This window comes from Dendrobates tinctorius, unplaced genomic scaffold (genome assembly GCF_039654945.1).
Source record: "Dendrobates tinctorius isolate UK_male_01 unplaced genomic scaffold, ASM3965494v1 ptg000011l, whole genome shotgun sequence".
NCBI lineage: Eukaryota > Metazoa > Chordata > Amphibia > Anura > Dendrobatidae > Dendrobates > Dendrobates tinctorius.
The window spans coordinates 127,370,420-127,398,171 of record NW_027361679.1 but is presented as its reverse complement, the minus strand read 5'-3'; the positions used below and the strand labels follow the sequence as shown (position 1 = coordinate 127,398,171).

The 27,752-nt window shown below is 46.7% G+C and overlaps 1 protein-coding gene across 3 annotated transcripts in view; it reads right to left on the bottom strand.

The window, feature by feature from the left end:
- GNA11 (G protein subunit alpha 11) overlaps positions 1-27,752 on the bottom strand; it is a 142,557-nt gene that overhangs the window by 64,151 nt on the left and 50,654 nt on the right. For 2 of the 3 annotated variants that reach the window (XM_073547484.1, XM_073547492.1), the window contains exon 1: positions 15,996-16,532. The exons of the other annotated variant lie outside the window; for it this stretch is intronic. In XM_073547484.1, the coding sequence (XP_073403585.1) occupies positions 15,996-16,131 (136 nt within the window). In that variant the 5' untranslated portion in view covers positions 16,132-16,532. Of the gene's footprint in view, positions 1-15,995; positions 16,533-27,752 lie in introns of those variants that run through there. 3 annotated transcript variants of the gene reach the window in all.

The following is a 27,752-nucleotide window of genomic DNA, read 5'->3' as shown; positions in this document are numbered from 1 at the left end:
CGGTCCTAACTTCCATTACGGGGATCCCTTTAAGAGAGGCCTGGGGTCAGAACCAGAGCGACTTAGTGGAATTGCGCTAACTTCCATACCAATGATGGCTTGAGAGGCCTTGGGGTCAGAACCAGAGCGCTGAGGGATTTGCTCTGACTTCCATACCAATGACCCCTTTAAGAGGGAAGATGTGCCTATGGGGTGGAGGATGTGTGATGAGTATATGGGAACGGGAGGGGGATTCATCTCTGTCATGTCCTCTCTTCTCCTTTCAGGTGGGCAGACAATGGCTGGGAGCTTATGTTCCCGGGGATACTAGATTTCTCCCACCATGTCAGTGTCTGCTGAGGTGTCGTCAAGTGGGAAAACTTGCTCATAGCAACCAATCACAGCTCACCTTCTTTTAACCAGCTCTGGTGAAATGAGAGATGCTTAGTGATTGGTTGCAAGGAAAACTGTTGCACATAGCAACCAATCACAGCTCAGCTTCTTTTGAACAGCTCTGGTGAAATGAAAGATGCTTTGTGATTGGTTGGTGATACACATACATTCAGTTTTATATATAGAGATTTCATAATATTCCCACATTCCTATGAAAAAATATTCAGCACATTATGCATTGAAACTACTGTACAAAATTTATTATATATTTTAGGAGTCTGTCCATTTTAAACCGACTCCACCAAAATGAGCACCGACTCCGACTCCACAGCCCTGCTGCTCAGACAGCCATAAAAGCCAAGGGAAGGTGCCAGCTTACCGGAGATCACTGGGACTGTGATTGGGGAGGTGGAGACAAAGTAGAAGGACACAGTGGAGCAGGGCAGCATGTGAGGAGCTCAGGACGCACAGTGGGAAGCCTGGAGTAACAGGACAGAGGAACATGGAGGCAAGTCACCCACCCACACTCACTGCTCTCCATCCTCAGGCTCCAGTGAGCGCTCCTCTCCTCTGCTGTCCACCTTCTCCACATCTTAAGCCTGTCCTCAGTCCTCACAACACAGAACCTGTCATGCCAGAAGTGAACAGTATAGCTTCTGGCATAATAGCTCCTGTGATAGAGGGTAAGTGGAGCTCAGGGGATAGCACTGGGCTACAGTAAAATTGCGCCCAGCCACACCTACAGCAGTGAGTTGAGCAGCCCACAGGGGCGTGCCCAGTTCACTGCTAATGCGGCAGCAATGTAAGGGTGTGTGCACACGCTGCGGATTTTGCTGCGGTGTACAGTACCATGATTCCCTATGGGAATCAAAAACCGCAGTGCAGACGGTGCGGTATTTTCCGCGCGGATTATCTGCGGTTTTCAATCCGCAGAAAGAAATGACATGTCAATTCTTTCTGCGGATTCTGCTGCGGTTTGCCATCTCCTCCATTGACGAGATGGAAAACCGCATGGCAAAACCGCAGAGCAATCCGCAGGTAAAACCGCAGGTCTTTTGACCTGCGGTTTCACCTGCGGATTTTACAGAATCCGCACCTAATCCGCAGCGTGTGCACGTAGCCTTAGAGATGGGGTCGGCGTCCGACCACTGTCTCCTAAGCCCTGGGTAGCCATATTTGCAGACTGTATGTGTCGTGCAGCGACCATTACTGACCTGCAAAGCAAAATGGCAGCGCCCAGTGGCTACATTAAAACATTATTTTTAAAAAAAATAAACATAAATCCTAGTTAGTACAACATTTGCTTAAACATGTTTTACTTACTTTTTTTTTTTTTTACAAATTATATAAAATTGCCACATCTTCCCTTTAAGAGTATGTCATTATTGGCTCCTAACTGTTGGAACTGGCTCGTAGACCGGGCTAATATTTGTCCAGGCATGTTCTATAAAACAATGAAACCTGAGGCACACAAGGAAGAAGTTGTGCTTGTTCAGGAGGAAACAATATGGATAGAAATTATGTAGAAAGTGCTGTGACCCCACAGTTAGATAGAAAACGACCAAGAAAGGTTAAGGCACAAGAAGAATAGGTCTTCACTGGCTACCGTAATTGGTCCTTCCAGTCTTTCTGTAGTAAATACAAATCCTTACATGATATGGTCACCTTCATTATCTACCATCTAGGGAGAGTTACACACTTCTATACCTGCAGGATAGGCAGATTGTTTGCCAAAGCCTACAGGTTCAGCTGACTTTGCTGTGTATGGGCACGTTACAGTGGTTGCCCAGGACTGAACTAATGTTGAGTTAGCTGAGCAGAGCACGGAGAGCCAACACTGGGTCTATCAGTGGTCTGCCACTTTGTGGCCATTTTGCTGTGGTTCCTAAATGCTTCTGACACCTCAGTACTACCACTCACCTGTTGATAGAGGAATACTGAGAAAAGTAATATGAGGCAACTTGTAACAGTAGCATGCAATTATAGAACTGCGCTGATCACAGTGAGCGCTTCAGAATGACCCATTCTTTTACAAATGTCTAAAGACATACTACATGGCGAGGGGCTGGATTTTATATACCTGTGGCAGGGGATCATATGAAAAATCTGAAATAATTAAGAGATGTGTCCCAATACTTCTCCCCTTACAAGTCAGTGTATTTAATGAAAGTACTATGTCACCGTTAAGCTTATTTGGCAAAACCTATACAGAAAACAGGAATCAGTAATGCATCAGTGTGCCTAAACTCATTGGTTGTACTGGGCTTCTAATGGATGGGCTATATTGTCGCACAATATTCTTGTGCACTTGCAAAATAACCATATGGCAACTCAGGAGCGACTAGGATGGGTTTTCATTCTCCCAATATAAATTCTTCTTCTTACAACAATTATTAAATTTGCCTGATAATAGGCTTGTACACCACTTGGACAGCCCCTTCTCCAATACTTTACTCCTCGGTGTAAAATAAAAATCATGTTCACCTCGTACCCTGGATCTCCTGTGCCACTGCTATGCCGTGTGAGGGCTGCAGGTCTCACACATCCCTCAGACGTCTGCAGCAGTTTAAAAGAGGATTTTTTATGGGATCTATAGAAATGGTGTAGCTTATTATACTGTGCCATAGTCATTTTTTACCTGTATATTACCAATCCCCACGCTCACATTGTTGCTGCAGACAAAACAGAACAAGGCAGCAACTCCGGAGCAGGGCAAGGAGACTACTATCTGCTTTTTGTTATTTTACATTACAGGAGTTGCTTGGGATCCACTATTCTCAAAGAGAAAAACCCTTTCACATTCTTAATAAAAAAAAGTGATACTAGGAATCAATACTCAAGTATACAGAAACCGATGATGGGATTACTTTATGGTAGCCATAGAAAAAGAACACAGAAATATGCAAATAGAGCCATACTCATGCCTCCAGAAACCTGAATAGCAGGCGAAAATGTGATCCACATATGCCCACATCCTTAGACTTGAACAAAATTTGGACACTGGTCAAAAAGTGCCCAAAAAAGCAGTATGCCAACACAAGGAATATTCAATTCACTGCAGCCAGCCAAGTGCGGAGGACAAGCTCTGCTGAAACAAGTCAATTGTAGTCCCTAAAGTGTGCCAAGCAAAGAAACTCCCTGCAATTCCATTCTTGGTAGTACCATGCACAGGTATCACAGTGAGGGATTGCGTCACACTTCTCCTACACAGGTTCCAACAACTGCTGAAAATCAGAACCTTTAAAAGGAGATAAACTAGAGCACAGAACTACGGTCTCCTTTGGTGGAGGAACTAAGAGTAGATGATTGATGCCAGCTAGCAGTGGCAGGGATGTCCATGTGAAACATAGCTTTTAGGTCCAGTAAAACACAGAGTTTGTCATTTTTATTTTAGCACCCAGCATGATCTGTAATAACACACTGCAGAATATGTTGCGTCTCATTTCCTAACACCAAGTAAACAGCATATTCCTTTCTTAGGCTAGGTTCACATTACCGTTTGAGTCCGCAGCGTATCATCTGCATGCACAAACGCATGCAAAATGAATGGTTACGCAGCGGTTTTTATGCACATCATCTTACGCATGACGGAAAAAAACGTTGCATGTGCATGCGTTCGCGTTGTTTATGCGCATGCGTTTGATATGACACCAGACAAAAATGGGTGTCTCATGCCATTTCTATGTGTATGCCCCTTGAGAAAGGCTCTTTAGCCGAAACGCGCGTCGGGGTGACGCTCCCGGACACCGGCTCCTGCCCCTGTGTTTATTTCAGGTATTTACCATCTCTCATACTTGTAATGGGGATACAGGTTGCTGTTGCATACGTACCTATATGTAGTATGGCACGGTATTAACTGCTGGATTTATCTGCATTGTCAGTTTGCCTTTTTACTTCCACTGGCTACTTAGCCTTTATCTATATTTTGTCTATGCATATGTGTGCCTAGTGTATAGTATATGTATGCTCTGATCTGGCTGCGTCCTTCATCTACTTGTGCCTTTTGTGGGTGTCATTCCTCCTTCTCCTTATATCTATATGCACTTTCAATAAAATTTATATATATCTTGCTTAATTGGTCTCTTTGGTCGCAATTTTTTCTCTTGCTTTCAAGCATCGCTTGGAGAACTGATTGACAGGTTGGTCACACTCGTCATACAGTGTTTGACGACTGTGACCAACTTTTTACCATTGAGGCTGCCTATGCAGGGTCAGTAGTAAAAAGATATGATGTTAAAAATAAAAAAATGGTGTTTTTCCTCACCTTCCAACGTCCCGCGCAGCGTTCCCGATCATCGCAATGCTGGCGGCAGGTCCGGTTCCCAGTGATACATTGCGGCAATGATCTTTGATGACGGCAGCATCGCTGAAGCCTGCTGATGCTGCGCAGGACATCGGAAGGTGAGAATGACGATTTTTTTAATTTTAATTCTATTTTTTACAGGGATATGGTACCCAGAGCCCGGAGGACATTCTCCTCTCCTCCGGACCCTGGGTACCATCCGCAAATGTTCTGCTTACTTTTCGCATGGTGGGCACAGCCACTTGCAGAAAGCAGAACAATGCATTCCTATGGGTGCAGAATCGCCGCGATTCCACTAAATTAATGAGCATGCTGCGTATTTTTCCGCGATGCGATTCCGCCGCGGGAAAATCCGCAGCATTAGCACAGCATTGCGGAATCCCATAGGATTGCATGGGATGCTGTTTTTTTGCGTTTGAGGCAAAAACGCACGTTAAAAAGCCGCAACGTGGTCCGGTCCGATAGGTGTTGCAGGTCCTTGTCCGACGCCTCTCATCTTCTTGCGATGCCAACCTCCTGTTTGCTTTACAGGCTCCAAGGATCGTGCTCCTGCACAGGCGTACTGATCTGCTATGTTGAGGGCAGAGTAAAGTACTGCAGTGCGCAGGCGTTGGGCCTCTCTGACCTTTCCCGGCGCCTGCGCACTGCAGTACTTTGCTCTGCCCTCGACAGGGCCGAGAAGTACGCCTGTGCAGGAGCACGATCCTGGGAGCCTGTAAAGCAAGGAGGGCGATGCCGGGAGCGAGGAAGCAAGCAGGAGGATGGCATCGCAATAAGATGGGAGGCGCCGGACAAGGACCTGCGACACCCATCGGACCGGACCACCCCCCCCCCGGTTAGTATACTATAACTTATTTTTCTTATCCTGCAGGTTGGACCGGGGGTTTATTTACAGCATTATAGAATGCTGTAGATAAGCCCTGAAAGGCGGTGGCCACATCTTACAGCGACCAAAACAGGCAAAACAGGTGACAGGTGCACTTTAACAAAACCTGAAACTTCTCTTCTCTCAGGGGGTTTATGGGTCCAAAAGTAGGCTCTGCTGACTGTTACATGAACAGAGTAGATATTGAGCATACGCACTTCAGCGCCATTCAGATGGAGCTCTGTAGGATCTAGGGATGGGTGGGGAAAAAAGCCATCAGGAAGCAATTCCCTATCCTATAGGTAGGAGCCAACTTCAAATCATTAATAGGGTAATCCCCATCACCAAGATCATACCTCAATCTGTAAAAGGGGTAATAACATTAGAAAATATCTCCAATTAGAAATGTAGTAAAGTTCTGATTCGTTGTCGCGTACTTCATGTGCAGGAATTTACAGTAGGTTAGGTATCCATGGTTAACCAGTACATGAGTGTCATAACCATGGATACCCAAGCTACTGCCATGTCATGCACATGGGACAAGCGACATAGCGAATCAGAAGAACTATACTACATTTCTAATTGGAAGTATTCACTAATATTACACCCACTACATATTGGGATAGGATCTTCGAGATGGGAATACCGCTTTAAGGGTTTGTAACAAGTTTAGAATATCAGTCGATCAAAAATAAATAATGGACCGTCATATCACAGGTTGACTGTGCCACCGATACTATAGACAATGTCACCTGTATTGACTTTTACCCTAGGTAATAATGCTAAGCACACAGCTCAGTGGACAACAATAAAGGGCCTTTTACACAGCGATATCGCTAGCGATCTCGCTACATGTGACACTTAGCTCCGCCCGCCCACCCCCCCCCCACCCCCGCTGAATATCGCGCGAAATCGTCCTGGTCCATTTCTCATCGTCGGCTTCCTGCTGGCGCCGACGAGCGACGCATGGACGCAGGCGGAAGTCGTCATCATCGCTGCACGTGACAGGTAAGTTATGACTGCCGAGCATCGCTGGCGAGATCTGCCTGTTTGGCAGCTCACTAGCGACCATTTAGAGATGCACCAGCGATCCTGACCGTGTCTTATCGTTGTCGGGATCGCTGGTGCATCGCTAAATGTAACGGGACCCTAACACTCCTCAACTCAATCATCACATCCACAATAGTTGGAGGTTTGAAAAGTACTGCTGTGTAAAAAAAAAAAAAAAAATGATGTTTTAGAGCGAGAGCGAAAACAAGTAGGTGGGAAGGTGCACTGAAAGGCTGTTTTTTTTTTTTTTTGTTGTTTTTTTTTACACACTATTATTTATATAGCACCGTTGATTCCATGGTGCTGGACAGGAGAAGGGGTTACATACAAATTACTGGTATCGCTTACAGTAAACAAACTAACAATCACAGACTGATACAGAGGGGAGAGAGGACCCTGTGCTTTGGGCTTACATTCTACAGGATGTTGGGGAAGGAGTCAGTAGGTTGGTGGGTTGCAGCAGTTCCGGTGTTGGTTGAGGCAATATCTCCAGTAGTGGTGAGAAGGTAGTGAGGTCATTGCAGGCTGTAGGCTTTCCTGAAGAGGTGGGTTTTCAGGTTCCGTCTGAAGGATCCAAATGTGGTTGATAGACATGTTGGGGCAAAGAATTCCAGAGGATGGAGGATATTTGGGAGAAGTCTTGGAGGCGGTTGCGTGAGGAGCGAATAAGTGTGGAGGAGAGAAGGAGGTCTTGGGAGGACCGGATATTACGTGAGGGAAGGTATCGGAAGATTAGTTCAGAGACATATGGGGGAGACAAGTTATAGATGGCCTTGTAGGTCATTATTAGTAACTTGAACTGGATACGCTGAGGGAATAGGAGCCAGTGAAGAGATTTGCAGAGGGGAGAAGCGGAGGAGTAGCGAGGAGAGAGATGAGTTAGTCGGGCAGCAGAGTTAAGGATGGACTGGAGAGGTGCGAGGGTGTTAGCAGGGAGGCCACAGAAAAGGATGTTGCAGTAGTCGAGGTGGGAGATGATGAGGGCATGCACAAGCATTTTAATAGATTTGAGGGTTGAGGAAAGGACAGATTCTGGAAATATTTTTGAGCTGTAGGCGACAGGAGGTAGAAAGCTTGGATGTGCGGTTTGAAGGACAGGGCAGAGTCAAAGGTTACTCCGAGGCAGCAGACGTCCGGTACGGGGGGGAAAGCGTGATGTCATTAATTGTGATAGATAGGTCAGGTAATGAAGATCTGAGAGATGGAGGAAAGATGATGAGTTCAGATTTATCCACATTGAGCTTGAGGAAGAGAGAGAAGAAGGATATGGTTGCTAGACACTCTGGGATTCTGGACAGCAGAGAGGTGACGTCTGGGGCAGAGAGGTAGATCTGAGTGTCATCAGCATAAAGGTGGTACTGGAATCCGTGGGACTTTATACACTTGGCCTGGGGCAACTCATAGATTGAGAAGAGTAGGGGTCCTAAAACAGAGAGAGAGAGTGTGATGAGGAGGTGGTGTGGGAGACGCTGAATGTGCGGTTGGAAAGGTATGAGTAGATCCAGGATAGGGCGAGGTCTTTGATGCCAAAGGAGGAGAGGATCTGTAGTAGGAGGCAGTGGTCAACTGTGTCGAAAGCAGAGGACAGGTCTAGAAACAGTATAGAGTATTGTCCATTTGCTATGGCTGTAAGTAGGTAGTTAGTAATTTTGGTCAGGGCTGTCTCAGTGGAGTGATGGGTGCAGAAACCAGATTGTAGACTGTCAAAGAGCAAGTTAGATGAGAGGTGGGAGGAAAGTTCAGAGTGGATGTGCAGCTCCAGTTTAGAAGCGAATGGGAGCAGCGATATTGGGCGATAGCTGGACATAGCTGTTGGGTCAAGGGTTGGCTTTTTAAGGATAGGCGTGATTGTGGCATGTTTAAAAGCAGAAGGAAAGGTACCAGAAGTTAGTGATAGGTCGAAGAGATGGGTTAGGGATGGGATAAGTGTGGTGGCATGGGGTCGAGTGCACAGGTTGTGAGGTGCGATTTGGAGAGGCGACAATTAAGTGATGCTGGAGAGGGAGGTTATGGGGTTTGGGCATTGGTCTGGTATACAAAGGGGTTGTGGTGGTTGAACAATGAAGACTTGCCTTGTTTGGTTGATCTTATTTTTGAAGTGTGTGGCAAAGTACTCAGCAGAGATGAGGGAGGTTGGAGGGGGCAATGGTGGGCAGAGGAGGGAGTAAAAAGTTTTGAATAACTGTAAGATAGGGACGATAGGAGGGTGGTGAAGTAGGCCTCTTTAGCAGAGGTGAGGACAGATTTGAAAGCGAGTGTTGCCTGTTTGAATGCAGTGAAGTCGTCTTGCGAATTTGTTTTCTTCCAACGCCACTCTGCAATCCTGGACACTTGCTGGAGCTTTTTAGTGGTGTTATAGGCCCAAGAACTAACAGGAAGGTATTTGTTAACTACTTGACTGTTCTGCCCTGTGCAGATCTCTGCCAGCAGAGGGGTCACGGATCACCGATGTCATGCAGATTGTAAACAGTCTCCCCTCTACTTACACTGTGGGGAGCTGGCTGTCAATTACCATGACATTAGCTGTCACGCCCCATTGACAGAGCAGCCCAAAAAGAAGAGCTGGTCTGTTGATGTGAAGCAGCAGAATCACCGACAGGAGAGGTCTGTGACCACTCTGAGCTGGGGCCAGGTAGTTAGCAACTACCTGCCTGTTAGTTATACACCCATAGTAAAATAAAAAAATAGTCATAGATAACCACTTTAAATTTGTGGCCACATCAAGGGTGCACTGAGCACCAGTACTTGCTTTGAACAGTCACTCTGTGCTGACTAGGGATGGGAGAACCCGTGGATGTTTGGGACCATCCAGTTTGAAAACACTAATCAGAAAAAATCCATAAAAAATCATTTGAAAGGTAACTCACCAAACCCTGACTGATGCACTGGCAGGATGCAGAAGAACCCCATTGATAAAGGTTTAGGCAGCACAGGTGCATTCCACTGATAAGGACAGCCAGTAACCATTTGTGGTCCAGCTGCCCAGTGGAAATGCACACAGATGAGGCTTGCATAAGGTATAAGTCACACTGATAAATGTGATGCAAAAGTGTATCAACAATTTTGGTTTGGGTACCAGAACCCCATTCAAGTGAAGGTGGGATGGGGAGGGGCGGTTTACTACTCACATATTGGGTTAGTAATGGGGGTGTCTGATATACGCTACCCCATTACTGACCTCTGGGCTTCGTCAGCTGACATTACACATGGATGTTGTTTGCTATTTTTATGCTGGAGAGGGCCAAATATCCATGGACCTTCCCATCCAGAGAATACCAGCCCCTAGGCTGGCGAAAGACACTTAAGGATGCCTGGAGCAGAAGTGAAGACTAATTTCCAATTGAAAACCAGATTAACGCAAATTACATTTCAGTGTCATCAGAGTGTCCGTTTTTACCATCAGTGTTTTTCACAGATGGCTAAAGAAATTAATTACAAAGCTTTTCATATTTTGCAGTGTTAAATACATACAGAACACGATTTGTACACGGAAGCCATTCAGGTGCTGTATGTTTTTTACGGACCCGTACATTTGATCGTTTACTTTTTTTTTTGCAGCTGCATGGATGAAAAAAAAAAAAAAAACAGCTCTAAAATATGTCTCCTCGTGTTTTGAACAGACACACAGTCTGTGAAAAAAAAAAAACACGTGAATATCACCATAGATTACATGGGTACATATTGTGAAAAATATGAATACACACGTACATGTGAATGAGGGCTAAGGTTGCGAGAAACAATCAGCCCCAAACACAATAAATGGAGCAGAGACCATTCAGGAGCACAGTTCCAATCAAACCCCTACTCGATGTGGTAGAACAGAGGCAAAGTTTCTTCACAACGCAACATACGCACAAGCTGTCATTGTGTGTTAATGTGGCTTCACATGGAAAGCAAAGTCGCTCTTCACTAAAAGATAACGATTGGCCACATACATATGTTCCAACTGCCTAAATAGAGTATGAGAGTAGAGGCATTTTGCATTGCAGAGGATCATTCATCAGACAGTTCCCGTTGTATTAGCGAGTCTTGAACAAGTGACCAACGATGGGTAAAATACCAGCACAATCTGACGATTTAACAAGCCTCTGTCTACAATTGAACGTGGGGACAGTCAGTAAATTTCAAGAAGTGGGATCCCTGGCTTACAATAGAAATGGGATATCCTAATTCGAGTTTGCTAGAAAGTAAGTGTGGAATCAGGCAGGAATCTTTACACTGGCATCCTAGCTTCCAATTTTTCTACAGGATCCATTTGTGATCCCCCACTGACTTAAAAAAAAAAAAATCTAGGTGATCTAATTTCTTTAAAGGGAACCTGTCACGAGGTTTGGCCGATATACAGTGGGGAAAAAAAGTATTGAGTCAGTCAGCAATAGTGCAAGTTCCACCACTTAAAAAGATGAGAGGCGTCTGTAATTTACATCATAGGTAGACCTCAACTATGGGAGACAAACGGAGAAAAAAAAATCCAGAAAATCACATTGTCTGTTTTTTTTTTTTTCATTTTATTTGCATATTATGGTGGAAAATAAGTATTTGGTCAGAAACAAAATTTCATCTCAATACTTTGTGATATATCCTTTGTTGGCAATGACAGAGGTCAAACGTTTTCTGTAAGTCTTCACAAGGTTGCCACACACTGTTGTTGGTATGTTGGCCCATTCCTCCATGCAGATCTCCTCTAGAGCAGTGATGTTTTTGGCTTTTCGCTTGGCAACACGGACTTTCAACTCCCTCCAAAGGTTTTCTATAGGGTTGAGATCTGGAGACTGGCTAGGCCACTCCAGGACCTTGAAATGCTTCTTACGAAGCCACTCCTTCGTTGCCCTGGCGGTGTGCTTTGGATCATTGTCATGTTGAAAGACCCAGCCACGTTTCATCTTCAATGCCCTTGCTGATGGAAGGAGGTTTGCACTCAAAATCTCACGATACATGGCCCCATTCATTCTTTCATGTACCCGGATCAGTCGTCCTGGCCCCTTTGCAGAGAAACAGCCCCAAAGCATGATGTTTCCACCACCATGCTTTACAGTAGGTATGGTGTTTGATGGATGCAACTCAGTATTCTTTTTCCTCCAAACACGACAAGTTGTGTTTCTACCAAACAGTTCCAGTTTGGTTTCATCAGACCATAGGACATTCTCCCAAAACTCCTCTGGATCATCCAAATGCTCTCTAGCAAACTTCAGACGGGCCCAGACATGTACAGGCTTAAGCAGTGGGACACGTCTGGCACTGCAGGATCTGAGTCCATGGTGGCGTAGTGTGTTACTTATGGTAGGCCTTGTTACATTGGTCCCAGCTCTCTGCATTTCATTCACTAGGTCCCCCCGCGTGGTTCTGGGATTTTTGCTCACCGTTCTTGTGATCATTCTGACCCCACGGGGTGGGATTTTGCGTGGAGCACCAGATCGAGGGAGATTATCAGTGGTCTTGTATGTCTTCCATTTTCTAATTATTGCTCCCACAGTTGATTTCTTCACTCCAAGCTGGTTGGCTATTGCAGATTCAGTCTTCCCAGCCTGGTGCAGGGCTACAATTTTGTTTCTGGTGTCCTTTGACAGCGCTTTGGTCTTCACCATAGTGGAGTTTGGAGTCAGACTGTTTGAGGGTGTGCACAGGTGTCTTTTTATACTGATAACAAGTTTAAACAGGTGCCATTACTACAGGTAATGAGTGGAGGAAAGAGGAGACTCTTAAAGAAGAAGTTACAGGTCTGTGAGAGCCAGAAATCTTGTTTGCTTGTTTCTGACCAAATACTTATTTTCCACCATAATATGCAAATAAAATGAAATAAAAACAGACAATGTGATTTTCTGGATTTTTTTTTTCTCAGTTTGTCTCCCATAGTTGAGGTCTACCTATGATGTAAATTACAGACGCCTCTCATCTTTTTAAGTGGTGGAACTTGCACTATTGCTGACTGACTAAATACTTTTTTTCCCCACTGTAAGTTACAGCCACCACCTCTCAGGGGTGATATACAGCATTCGATAAAGCTGTATATTGACCCCCAACCAGACCTGTAAGAAGAAAAAGAGCTTTTATTAAACTAAACTTCGGGACGGTCTGGTTCGAGGGGTGTCGCTGGTCCTGGTCCGGCGCCTCCCATCTTCATGCGATGCCGTCCTCCTTGCTTCATGTGGATGACGCGTCCCTGCGTCATCCACACAGTCTCCTTGGCATCACGCTCCTGCGCAGGCGTACTTATCTGACCTCTTGAGGGCAGAGCTAAGTCCTACAGTGCGCATGCGCCGTGGCTCTTTGACCTTCCCCGGCGCCTGCGCACTGCAGTACTTTGCACTGCCCTCAACAGGGCAGGGAAGTACCCCTGTGCAAGAGCACAACATGGAGCAAGCAGGAGGACAGCACCGCATGAAGATGGGAGGCGCCGGACCCAAGAAGAGCGGCAGCCCTCGGACAGGACCGCCCCACCGGCGAGTATAATAAAAGTTATTTTTCTTCTCTTACTGGTCGGGTTGGGGGCCGATTATAGAATGATGTAGATAAGCCCTGAAAGGTGGTGGCCGTTACTTATGTCAGCCAAAACTGGTGACAGGTTTCCTTTAAGTAATAAAAAGCTGATGCTCATAGATTTCTCATTTTTCCATGGTAGAGTTTTCTAGGCATGCTATGTGCCTAGGTCATTGTGCAGGGAGGAGGAGGGGAACTGTGACATCTATTATGTTATGTACTGAATATAAATTTGTTACTAGTCATTGAAATCCCATCTGATCATCATGACACTGATGAAAAGTCATCCCTAGAGACCAGGAATTAGCAATCTAATGTTAGGCTTAGTGAAAATTAAAAAAATCAAATAAAAAAAGCTTAATAGACATAATTACATGGAAGGAAAAAAAAATCAAATAAAAAACATGTTTAATATGAATACTTGAATTAACAAAACCCTCCCTCAAAGATTTTTGTTTTACTAAATCTGTGTGCATGTAATGTAGTGTGTGCCAATATACTCACCTAGCACTGTCTGAGTATCCAGCACCATTCTCTTCTCAGTGACATCACCACTCTGCAGGCACTGAGTCACACTGCGCTCTGCACTTACAATGTAAGCATATGGAGTGTCAGTATGAGGGATTTTTCCCCCTATATGTTACTAGTTACAAAAAACAAAAATTTGTTTGTGTCATCATTTTGTGACATCATAACTTTCATATTTTTCCATTTGATGGAGGCATATGAGGGCTTGTTTTTTGTATAGTAAGATGCAGATTTTATTGATACTATATTAAGATAAAAGCAATGTTTTGATCACTTTTTATTGAATATTTGGGAATGCAGTTGTGTGAAAAAATTGTTTGCCCCTTCCTGACTTCCTATTCTTTTTCATGTTTTCACACTTAAATGTGACAACGATGCAATACACAACCAACAAGTCCACCTCTGAATAGTTTAAGAAAAACAAAATTAAGACTTTGAAGTGGCCTAGTCAAAGTCCTGACCTTAATCTGATTCAGAAGCGGTGGCATGACCTTAAAAAGCCAGTTCATGCTCGGAAACCCTCCAATGTGGCTGAATTACAACGATTCTGCAAAGATGAGTGGGCCATAGTGTTGTAAAATACTCATTGCCAGTTATAAGAAACACTTGATTTCCGTTGTTGCTGCTAAGGAGGGGGCCAACCAATTATTCGGTTTAGGAAGCAATCACTTTTTCACACAGGGCCCTATAGGTTTGGATTTCTTTTTCCCTTAATAATAAAGACCATCAGTTAAAAACTGAATTTTGTGCTTACTTGTATTATCTTTGTCTAATATTTAAAATTTGTTTGAAGATCTAAAACATTTTAAGGGAACCTGTCACTAGGTTTTGCCGATATAAGCTGCGGCCGCCACCTTTCAGGGCTCAGCATTCTATAATTCTGTAGATAAGCCCCCGATCCGACCTGCAAGAGAAGAAAAATTAATAAAAGTAATTTTTCTTATCTTCCAGGTCGGATCAGGGGCTTATCTACAGCATTATAGAATGCTGTATATCAGCCCTGAAAGGCGGTGGCCGCATCTTATAGCGGCCAAACCTAGTGACAGGTTCCCTTTAAGTGTAACAAACATGCAAAAGAATAGGAAAGAATTTTTCACACAACTGTATGTGATGCACTGAAAACCAGCAATTCTGACTCCTTTTATTCCATAAAGAATTTTATATTTTCATACATTAGATTTTTACAAGCAAAGAGAAACCAAATATGCATATATTATGTTTTCTTCCAGATTGGGAAAGGGTGTGAACTATTTTTTAAACTCCTCCTTACATTGTGTTTCCCTACGGTCACCCAGTGTTCATTTGATTTCTTGCACTATACAAAATTAACGATCTTCTCAGAGTCTCAGTCATAGGCCACAGGTGGGGTTTCATGAATGACCACAATGGGAAACTGCATGGCTCCCAAAGGGTCAAACCACTGATGCCCCTGTCAAACAGGAGAAGCTAATAACGGCAGATACCAGCAATGGATGGACCCGACTCAGCCCCTTGAATCTGCTCCATACACCTCTGCCAGATGTATGTTAAGGGGTTAAAAAAAAGCTCATTATCTAGTGATACATTTTCTTTACACTGGCTATGTATGCAAGACCAACGTCTGCCATATCAGTTTCGGTAGGCCCTGTAGACCATTTATTACAAACGGAGGTTTCCAAACTTACCCCTGGAGATAAATGAAGGATGGAGAATTTAGGGCTTCATCATACCTGATTCTTTGCACCCAAAAGGAGTGTTCAGCCAGCATCTTACGTATGACCCCCTTTTTTAATGAATATAACACTCCATACAAAAAGAAAACTGATAGAAAAGAGCTAGTGAAAATGTGATCAGACCCTAAAACAGTCATTTCGAGGAGAGGGCTTCATTATACCGTAGGCCCTGTCTTAGATGGGGAGCGAACACTTACACTTTAGCAATAACCTGAAACATACGTATTATCAGAAGAGGGAATCTTGCACAGATTCTGGGTCCAGCCACCAGCAGACATGCCCGCTACCAATCACTCACAAAGGAAGCCAGTCTCCCCATTACATGGGAAGAATAGGGATCATTTAGGGATCATTCCCACCTCTTGGGGCTCACGGGATAGGATGTGGAATAACTGGTAACACATACAGCCATACACGTTAGGCAGTTATCCCTCCGGACACCCCACACTTGGCTCAGCCCAGTAGGGAAGACACATCTGCAGCAACTTATTCCCCATAGGAGCTAAGAATCTGTCATGTTGATATCCGCCATGACCAATCCTTCCAATATCAGAAGGAATCTCAGGCCAGACGCCATCGCCAATGCTATAGATGCAGAGGGGGTCTCAGTGCAGGGGTCCCCATGCCACTCCCATACATGCAGCAATCCTGGCATTGTTCAGTGCTCCCCTCCCACCACAGCCCGTACCTAGCAGCAGCAGCTTCAGCTCTCGCCGAGATTCCTTCTTGTCCCTCTTGATTTTCTTCTCGATCTCGGCGTTGATCCTCTTGGATTCCTTCACCTCCTCACTCAGACAGCAGGCCATCATGGAGTCCAGAGTCATCCCTTCCCCCGGCACCACGGCCCGCACCGGGGGCCTCTCCCACCCGGGGGGACACTTACTCACCGCCCCGGTCTCCGAGCCTCCTTACAGGGCGCCGAGCATCCAGCCGAGGAGCCAGGAGGAGGGAAGGAAGGAGGGAGGGGGGCGGACACCAGACACTTCCCCTCCCTGCCTGGCCGTGACCGGGTTTCCGTTTTCTGAGCCCCCGGAGCAGCCACAACCTAACGCTCTGTCAGAAAGCACTCCGTACAAGGCAGCCGGGCCGACCAATCACCGAGCTGGGTGTCACACGTCTCCTGGCTGGGAGGGACGTTCTGCGCGTCAGGGTTGGTTGTCTCTTCCCGTAGAATGGATACTGGGGCGTGGGCGCTAGGAATTCTGGGTAGCGGAAGGATGGCGCTGTACTGGCACGGTTACCATAGCAATCATGGCCTAGTGCTGTGGCCTGATCCGCCTGTTCAGTCTCTTATATGTTCTTACTACTCAGTGGTTACTGTATTCTCTAATTGTGTACTGCTCTACTTTTCTAATCCTACTTCAGGGACGACGTGGTAATTTCTTCTTTAGGAATAACTCAGTCTTGGACCACATATTACTTCCATAACTTGTAAACAGGTTATGTGCATGGAAGTAGGACACTAAGGCCACGTTCACACTGTATTTGTGAGCCACAACCAGGAGTGGGTGATAATACAGGAGTGGTGACGGGTTTCTATTATACTTTTCCTCTGATTGTTCCTCTTCTGACTATAGCTTACAGATACTGAGGTAAAATACTGACCAAATACCCGGCATAAGAGTTGAGCGAAACAGGTCGGTCACATTAAAAAATGGCCGACTTTCGCCAAAGTCGGGCTTTGCCGATCGAAACCCGACCCTAGCGTGAGGTTGCCGATCAGCGCGCCAAAGTTGCGTTTCAAATGATGTTTTCAGCGCCTTTTCTCACCCAATGATGGAGGATGCACACTGTGGGCAACGCGATGACATGCGCAGCGGTCACCACCATCTTAGAGAAGGGCATTGAAGTGATTGGCTGGCTTTTTGTGGCGTCACAGGGGGTATAAAAGGCTGTGACCACCGACCGCCATCTTACTTCTGCCGATCTTAGAATAGGGAGAGGTGCTGCTGCTGATTCTGAACAGGGAAAGCTTTAGGCAGGGAAGAAGAAAAAAAACTGCTTCTGCTGATAGCGCTTTTCACTGTAGAGTTAGTGTGCAGTGAAAGGGGAGGATTTTTGTTGTGTGCAGCAGCGCTGCTGGTGATTAGGCTGCCTTTTAAGGATAGCTGCATTGCTGTGTATACACTGCGGTTCAAACTGCTTTTTTCAAAGCACTCCAATTTTTATTTTGTCCTGGTGAGTTACTCAGCGTTCATTTTTTCACTCACCGTCTAGCGGTGTACGCTTCTCACACACTACCGTGTACCGGCTGGTATAACGGACAAATAGAAGCTATCTGGGTGTGACTCTGGAAGAAAAAGCCGAGGAGTTTGTCAGTTTTTCCACATCTACACCTTAGAGTTGTGTCCGTTTTTCAAACAGTTTCGTATATCTGCTGTTTGATTATGGTCAAAACTAGGCAGAGACAGCGTGTGTCAGTCCGTATACAAATACACGGAGCTTGGCAATTTTACATACACACACCGTACAGCGGTGTACGCTCCTCACACACTATCATGTACCGCCTTCTAGCACGGACAAATAGAAGCTACCTGTGTGTGACTCTGGAAAAAAAAAACGAGGAGTTTTTCCAGACCTAAACCTTATAGTCGTGTCCATTTTTCAAACAGTTTCGTATATCTGCTGTTTGATTACAGTCAAAACTAGACAGATAGCGTGTGTCAGTCCGTATTCATATACACAGAGCTTTGACAATTTTCCATACAGACACCGTCTAGCGGTGTACACTCCCCACACACTACCGTGTATCGGCTGGTATCACAGACAAATAGAAGCTATCTGGGTGTGACTCTGGAAGAAAAAGCTAAGCAGTTTTTCCGTTTTTTCAGACCTACACTTTAGAGTTGTGTCCGTTTTTCAAACAGTTTCGTATATCTGCTGTTTGATTACAGTCAAAACTAGACAGAGACAGCGTGTGTGCGTATACAAATACACGGAGCTTGACAATTTTCCATACAGACACCATCTAGCGGTGTATGCTCCTCACACTACCGTGTACCGGCTGGTATCACGGACAAATAGAAGTTATCTGGGTGTGACTCTGGAAGAAAAAGCCGAGGAGTTTGTCCGTTTTTCCAGACCTACACCTTAGAGTCGTGTCCATTTTTCAAACAGTTTCGTATATCTGCTGTTTGATTACAGTCAAAACTAGACAGAGACAGCGTGTGTCAGTCCGTATACAAATACACGGAGCTTGGCAATTTTCCATACACACACCGTACAGCGGTGTACGCTCCTCACACACTACCATGTACCGCCTTCTAGCACGGACAAATAGAAGCTACCTATGTGTGACTCTGGAAAAAAAAAACGAGGAGTTTTTCCGTTTTTCCAGACCTAAACCTTAGGGTCGTGTCCATTTTTCAAACAGTTTCGTATATCTGCTGTTTGATTACGGTCTAACTAGACAGAGACAGCGTGTGTCAGTCTGTATAGAAATACACGGAGCTTGACAATTTTCCTTACACACATCGTATAGAGCTGTCCGATTCTCCAACAGTATTGTATATCTGCCGTTCGCATTACAGTCACTTTTATACCTAGTCAGCGTGTGTGTGTGTGACACTCCGTAAATACATATACGGAGATTGTTAGTTGCACATAAAACGTATACGGCTGTACACTTCTGATACAATTCCATATATCTGATTGTTGGATTACGGTCCAATACATACTGTGAGAGTGTCTGTGACTAACATAATATATACGTTGATTTAACTTGTTTAATACACCTTACACAGCTGGACGCTCCTCATACAGTACCATCTCTTTGCTGCTATTTTTGGCACATTTTCCAAAACATGAGGAAGTATGGTGGAAGAGGCCGCGGACGTGGGCAGGGGGGCGCAGCTGGTACTGATGGTGGTGATGCATCGGCTGGTTCTGGCAAAAGCACAATAGCAGCTAAGGCAGGAGGTGTTGACCCTGCGTCATCCTCTGGCCCAAGAAGGCCTGTAAGGTTGCCTTTTCTTGGAGTAGGAAAACTGCTTTTAAAGCCAGAGCATCAGGAACAGGTTTTGGCGTACATTGCTGAAACAGCCACCAGCTCTATTGCCTCCTCTTCTGAACGGTCGAAACCTGCATGCAGGGAGTCATCAGTGCAGGGTTCTGGTCATAAAAAACCCCTTTCCTTGTGTCCTTCACCCCCACCAAAAGTTAAAGATGCGGCAGCCCAGACTTCAGATTACTTTATGGAGCTCTTTTCACATACCATGCCTGGATTATCCAGTCAAATCCTGAATTCCCCAGTCCAAGATGAATCTTACATGGAGTGCACTGATGCACAGCCACTGCTAGATGATTCTGCTGGTACATTGACCCACAGCACTACATTGCCCTCGCAGTCTATTGAGCCAGAATCTGACCCTGATGAAACCCAGGTGCCCCTTTCCGCATACTATACCACCTTACACGGTGACACAGAGGAAGGTAAAGAGGAAGGTGCAGATGACTTTGAAGAGGAGGTGATGGATGATCCAGCTCTGTACCCGGATTGGCATCCATTGGGGGAGGAGGGTGGCACTGGTAATAGTTCGGATAAGGAGAAGGATCCGCAGCAGACATTGACATCGCAGCAGCGGTTATCTAGCAGGCCCGTAGCTGTCCTAAAACGTGGAACAAAAAATAAAAGAGTTGCAGGACAGCTTGACCAGACGGTCAACTTAGCACATCGTGCAAGGCCAGAAAATGTTTACCATAGTAGGAAGAGTGCAGTGTGGCACTTCTTTGTCCAAAATCCTACTGATGAGGCAAAGGTTACCTGTACGAAGTGCGGAAGGACCTTTAGCCAAGGTAAACAACTCAGAAATTTGAATACCAGTTGCATGCTTAGACATTTAATCAACATGCACTTGCAAGCGTGGACGGACTACAAAACCTCAGGTAGCACATGTGCACCTGCTCCGACTGAAGGTAGCCAACAACGCTCCATCGCTACCCCCACTGTAAGACCACCGCCACCATTAAGCACACCACCAGCACTAAATGTGGAGGTGTCATCGCAAGGCAAAAGCACTCAGGGAATCACAATGGTTTTGCAATACAACACTGAATTTAGCCCATCACCAACCCCCTCTCGCTCCATCCGGTCCATCGCTACCTCCCCCATATGCAGCTCTCCAGTCCAGCTCACCCTACCAGACACTCTGAGTAGGACAAGAAAGTACTCATCCTCTCATCCGCGTACACTGTGTTTGAACGCCTACATTGCCAAACTAATCTAATTAGAGATGATGCCCTACCGTTTGGTTGAAAGCGAAGCTTTCCATGACCTCATGGCCTATGCTGCCCCACGCTATGACCTACCCAGTCGGCACTTTTCTCGAAAAGCCATTCCTGCCCTCCACCGGCATGTGAAAGACCGCATTGTCCATGCACTAAAACAGTCAATGAGTGGAAAGGTGCAACTCACAACGGATGCATGGACCAGTAGGCATGGCCAGGGCCGTTACGTGTCCATCACTGCGCGCTGGGTTAATGTGGATGCAGGCTCCACTGGGGACAGCGGCGGTGGAACAGTACTGCCTAGCCCACGGTATAGGAAACGGCTGTAGGCTTTCACTCCTCCTCCTCGTCTATCAGCGAAAGCTCGTCCACAGAGCGCAGTGGCACGAACACTACATCCGCAGCTGGCAGTGTTGCACACGAGGTGTCCCACTATCGAACAGCTAGTGGTAAGCGTCAGCAGGCTGTGTTAAAGATGATGTCTTTGGGCGACAACAGACACACCACGGAGGTACTGGCCGACTACTTGCAGCGACAAACAGTCATGGCTGGGCAGTCTACATCTTGAGGCAGGCAAGGTAGTCAGTGATGACGGCCGTAATTTTGTGGCAGCCATAGCCCGTGCAAAACTCACACACATACCTTGCCTGGCTCCCACTTTGAACCTGGTGGTGCAGTGCTTCCTTAATAATTATCCGGAGTTAACATCCCTGCTCCATAAGGTGCGAAGACTGTGCTCGCACATCCGTCGCTCGACCGTACACTCCAGTCGTATGCAGAAGCTGCAGCAATTGCTCCACCTCCCCAAACACCGCCTAATCATAGACGTTGCAACAAGGTGGAACTCCACCCTGCATATGGTTGAGAGGCTGTGCGAACAGAGGCAGGCTGTAATGCATTTGTGGGAGGATACACGGGCAGGCAGTTTGAGGGAAGACATGGAATTGTCGGGTGTGCAGTGGTCAAAGCTGAAAGACCTCTGTAAAGTCCTTTAGTGTTTTGAGGAATGCACACGGCTGGTAAGCGCAGACGACGCCATCATAAGCATGAGCATCCCTCTTATGCGTCTGCTCATGCAAAGTTTGACGCACATTAAGGATCAGGCGTCTGCAGCGGAGGATGAGGAGGGAAGCCTTGATGACAGTCAGCCATTGTCTGGTCAGGGAACTGTCCTGGACGAGGTGGAGGATGAGGGGGATGATTATTTTGGGCAGGAGGATGTTTCTCAGGGGGCAAGAGAAAATGTTGGCGTTCCAAGTTCAGGGAAAGTGTTTGTGCGTGACTGTAGGGATGTGGATTTGCCAGAAACTGCTCCTCCACCCACCATGGGCAGTGCATCATTGACACCTGGAAAATTGGCCCACATGTGCGATTATGCCTTGCGGATCCTAAAAAGGGACCCCCACATTGCCAAAATGATGAGGGATGACGACTACTGGATGGCCAGCATCCTCGATCCATGCTACAAAGGCAAATTACACAACATCATGCCACAGGAGAACCCAGAGCTAATAATGGCTAACAAACAAGCAACTCTGGTAAACCGTTTGTTTGATGCTTTCCCAGCACACAGCAGCAGTGCTGGTTCTGCCACGAGCCGTAGTGGGCACAATGGAAGAGGTGTTCGTGGTGCACACAGCAGAAGTGGCGTTGGTGACGGGTTTAATGACCATGTTGTGGAATGATTTCTCAAGTACCGCTCACACGACTCCTAATACTGCATCAATTAAAAGTGACAGGAGGCAGCAGTTGTCAACTATGGTTACAAACTACTTTTCCTCCCATATTGATGTTCTCCCTCACAGGTCATTCCCCTTTGACTATTGGGCCTCTAAACTGGATGCCTGGCCTGAATTGGCACAATATGCCTTACAGGAGCTCGCTTGCCTTGCTGCTAGTGTGTTATCTGAAAGAGTCTTCAGTGCTGCTGGATCAATCCTGACAGAAAAAAGGACCCGTCTGTCGACCCAAAATGTTGATGATCTAACCTTCATTAAAATGAACCATGCATGGGTTTCAAAGGATTTTGTCCCACCTTCCCCAGATGACACATAGGTTACCAGAAAAGTGCCTCGGTTTTTTCCTCCTCTTCCTCGGACTTGCCCAATTACGCCTTTTGCAGCAGCTGAATGTCCAGCCAACACATCAACATATGCCAATTTTTAAACCTCCCTAACTGGGCTGCCCACCCCTCCCCCAACGGCTGGGGTCAAGACCTGGCACACCCGGGCAAGTGCTGTTGCTCTGAACAGATGGATGGGCCCACTGATGGCCGACGGCAATGACACAGGGCCCCTCATAGTACAATACAGTGTCTCAGACGGTGGGAGGGCCCACTCACCGTCAGACACACCAGCGTACTATGAGGGGCCCTGTGCCAGTACCGTCGACCACGTTTGTGCCCCCCCTGCTTGGTCAAGGCCACAGCACTTGCAAGTTGCAATACTTACCTCTCCCTGCTCCACCGCTGTGTAAATCCAGAGAAATACTCATAAACAAAAACAAACTAAGAGAACATACTCCTGGCATAATGTATATCACACCTAGATGTCTCTGTTTGTTAAATAGGACCTAAATTCAGATCCATCGCCAAAGCAATATACCAAAGGGGTGGAAAAACCACTAAAATGCGACTACAGATCCAGTGTAAAAATAGAATATCTTTATTAAGGAAATTACACAGTACAGGACAAAGACAGTGTGGAATGGTGCATAAAAACAACCCACGCAGTGTGAACTGCAGAACAGACCCACCTCAGGAACTCATCATATTATATTCCAAAACAGAACAAATATATATATAGAGGAAATGTATCTATGGTCACCTAAATACCTTCATACGTCATATAAATCCCCATAAATCACAGCATCAGTATGAGCCCATGAATCACTATAGCAAAAATACCAGAGGAGCGCTAAACAAAAGAGTGTCCAAATATATATGAGGTATAGGTTCCTACACAATCCCACCATACCGAGATGAATATAATATAGCTCTAGCCATAGTCCCAGTCAGATAGTACTTAGCTCAATTCCCACTAATTCAAAATTACAAACCGGGAGCAGTAGAATCTCACCAAAATAGGTCGGTAGGTCGGAGAGTCCTGGGGGGGTCCATGCGTCTGCAGGACAGCTTCCTGCAGCGCTTCCTGCTGTGACGACGAGTGACGCGTGGAGCCGGGCGGGAGGACGCAGGATCGCCTGGTGTGACAGGTAAGTAGCGACCCCCATCCCCAGCGATGTCGCTAGTGAGATCTGCCTGTGTGGCAGCTCACTAGCGACCACTTAGCGATGTACCAGCGATCCTGACCGCGTCATATCGCTGGTCGGGATCGCTGGTACATCGCTAAGTGTGACACTACCTTTATACTTCCAGTTCTGGTAACTCCGCCCACCATCACCTAACAGTTTCTCTGACCAATGGCAGTTATTTAGTCCCACTCCTACACTCTCCACTGCCCTCCAATGGGCAAGCTAAAACACTGCACCCTTTGTCTTTATCTTAGCGTTTTCACACCTACACTGCGCTACACCTCTGCTTCTTTCTCACTACAGGCTGGTTTGTCAGTCCACCTTCCCTACATCATCCATAGTGAGTGAGCGCGTGTGGGTTACACCTATATATACAGTGAATCGGAGAAACAAATTTTTACACTATACTCTGTTGTGAGTTCATTTTCCCCTTCATTACTGAGGCCCGAGGAACTCCCTCTGCTGGTAAAGAAAGGTAGTGAGCCTGATTATCAAACACCTGAGGCTGATGATGATGACTGGCTGAGTGGAGTTACGGACTGGATATAAGGCTGCCGACGCCCTTCTGCCCTGCGGGTGATTTCTCTGTGGGATCCTTGGAGACCAGTCTGAATTCCTGCTCCTCTAAAGCTAAGTTTGCTGCTCGGCCTTTTTCTTTTGTGCTTTGACTTTGTTTTGCTTTGTTTTTCTGGATTTCTGCCATTCCCTGCTGGGGTGTGCTGAATTCATTTAGCTCTGTCTTCTTAAAATACCTGAGTGCTGATTTAGTTTTTGAAGCCTAGCTGCTTCAGGGCCTTTTTCATATCAGCTTGTTGGCTTATGTCTTTGATAGGGTTTTAGCAGATTGCAGACAGCAGCCTTCCTGTCCTTTCCTATCTAGATAGTTGCGGGCCCCGTCTTTGCTCAGTCTATCTTTCTGTCTGTGTTAGTATTTTCATCTTGCTTCACCGTCATTATATGTTGGGGGCTGCCTATTGCTTTGGGGTCTGCTCTGGGGCAGTTTAGATTTCCCCTTTCTTTCTTTAGGCCTATGTAATTCTCCGGCTGTGATCGAGGGGTCTAGGGCTTCGTAGGAACCCCCCACGGCTACTGCTAGTTGTGTTGATAGGTTCAGGGGTCTGCAATCTGATAGTTGCCAACTTCTCTGGTTTTCTGGACTTAGCTTGTATTTCTGTTTTTGCCTCCTACGGTGACTCACTCATAACAATACTCGATACAGCTTGTATCTTGTTATACAGTACCTTTGTTCGACATTTAGCATTACGGTCAAATCCATACTGTGTAAGTGTCTCAAAGTGACTACGGGACTATTTATACGGAGATTTCAATTGTAGCCTAAAAAATATATACTTGCTATCTTGTTATCCAGGACCTTTTTTACAACATTTTTTATTATGGTCAAAACCAAACTGAGTGTAATGGTTACGTGTGACTGGACACACCGCCTCCAGCAGGGCGAATTTATATGACACACGCGACCCTGGATACACCGCCTCCAGCAAGGCAAATTTAAATAAAACGTGCAGCCGGATACACCGCCTCCAGCAGGCGAATTTCAGAAATACATGTAAAACCGGATACACCGCCTCCAGCAGGGCGAATTTAAATAATAAGGGGAAACACCAGGGAAACAATTACAATGGTGGGCCCTGCGATAGGGGACGTGGAGACCGCCTGCACTCCCCTGATTCAGTGTCACTACACTCCTACCGATCCCTAGGCCGGTTCCGCACCGGGCGCTACTCAGGATACCTTTAAACCCTAGCTCGCCATGCACCTACCCCTTTCTAGTGAAATGGCCGGTGCAGAGACTAATCCCACCACTGCACTGAAACATAAAGGAAAGGCATAAACAGGGAAACACCACTTAGCTTTACTCTGTTGCACTTGCTCCTGGCAACAGAGTCCACCACCAGAATGCAGCTCTTCTCCTGAAACGCTGCCACCAAGCTCTGTCAGAGCCGCAAGGAAATCCCCTCTGACTCCTTCCACACCATGGCTCTGACCGTGCTGCAAGGAGCTCTCTCCAGCTCCTTCCCCCACCAGGGATGGTTGGAAATGAATACTATCACCAACGCTGATTGCAACACCTGTGACTCCTTTATAGCAGAGCCAGCAATCACACCTGCATTATCATCATGTGCACTAAACTAAAGAAACAGAGTGCAATGACACTCAACACCACCGGGGGCAAACTTAGAACAAAGGACACCACAGTGCAATAATCCCAATGGCCACTGGGGGGCAAAAACCCACACTTAAGCCCACAGCTTAAGGAAAAAAAGGTTACATGCGCTTTTAACTGTCATCATCCAACCTGGATCATGACAGTACCCTCCCTCTTTGAGGGGCCTCTGGACCCTCAAGACTGTTCCTCATCAGGGAACCACCTACAGCGGGGACGCCCAGATCCAAAGTTCACACCTGCATCTACCTGCACCTCAGGTTTATGACAAACGAACACCGCTGGTATTGGCAATGTATGTTCTGGAGGGACCACACATCTCCGAAGCGCCGACCTGGGGAACGAGTTGTGTATGTGCATGTTTGGGAGTAACTCGAGCTGGTAAGACTCCGGGCCCTGGATAGACGACACCAGATACGGCCCGATCACCTGAGAATTCCAGACCCCCGCAACACACTTCCACTGGATGTTTTTGGTGGCCACCCATACATGCTCGTTCACACACAGGTCCGGACCTGAACGTTTATTCCCACACATTCGCTTGTCAAAATAGGGTGAACTCATTCTGGAACTGACAACAGAGGCGTCCCCCTGTGTCACCACACTCACACCCCCGCAATTCACCAAGGGGTACACCACCCTCCAACCCCTTCCACCACAAGGTCTCCGCCTCCCAGGGTTGACTAATGACGAGGGTTGAGACTTGCCCCTACTCTCCCGCAGCACCTCTGCTGCCCCCACTGGAGAGGCAGAAAATGGTTGTAGAGAGACGGCAGAGACAGTAGCCCCTAGGCAGCAGCCCTCACACGACTGCTCCCAGCTGACTACTTCCCTAGTCCGCCGTATATGGACCCCCTAGTTGAGGCAGAGGATAGGCCTCAGACCCATAATTCCGCTGCAGGTGCTGCTGAATCGCATCATTCAGGCTCCTCACTAATCTCAGTGAGGGCCAGCAGCAACTGCTCGCTGGTCTGAACTTGGCCCATTGTAACGGTCAGGGGATGGACAAAGGCCGAGAGTGGACCCTCTGGGACGTGGATCTGGAGCCCCTGGGTCGAGCACGCCAGGTGATGACCGACCCCTATACAGGGATCGTTAGGGGCAACACCGCAGAGGACAGAACCGCGACAGCCGGTACCAGGAGGGGCGGCTCTGGGACACGGGGTGCTACAGGGCAAGGGCACCGGACGGGGATCCAGAGAACCAGAGCCAGGATATAGGAGGAAGCAGCCAGGTAGCAGGTACTAGAGGGGAAGCACAGGAGAGGGCGCGGGAGCCAAGGGGTTACAGACTAGGAGGACCCAGAAGGGAGACACCGGGACAGAATACGGAAGGGCCGAGACCCAAGGGACCAGGAGGAAGGGGCGAGGAGAAGGAAGGACAGGGCAGAGACAGCCAGGGAGAAGGAGAGGAAGCTAACATAAAGCTTTAGCAAAACAGTGGGGCCAGAACAGAGCGTGGAGTATCACACAATCCTCAGGCGTCCTCTCTACAGTGAGGACGCCTGAAATACCTTAGGGTCTGTAATGTATAATAATTAGATCTGTCTCTTTAAGCAAGCCAGACTTATGGGACTTGGGGGGTGGAGACAAGAGGGATGAGAAGGGAAGTTTCGGTTTCACTTCTGTGTAGCATGGGAATGCAACTGTTATGCTGTGTGCTGGAGGACGAAGAATAAAACATATCTAAAGTTTAATACCTTGAATTCTTCATAACGTGTGGATATTACAACTGGCGACGAGGATGGGATATAATCACCTACTGCTGTGAGTACAGACTATA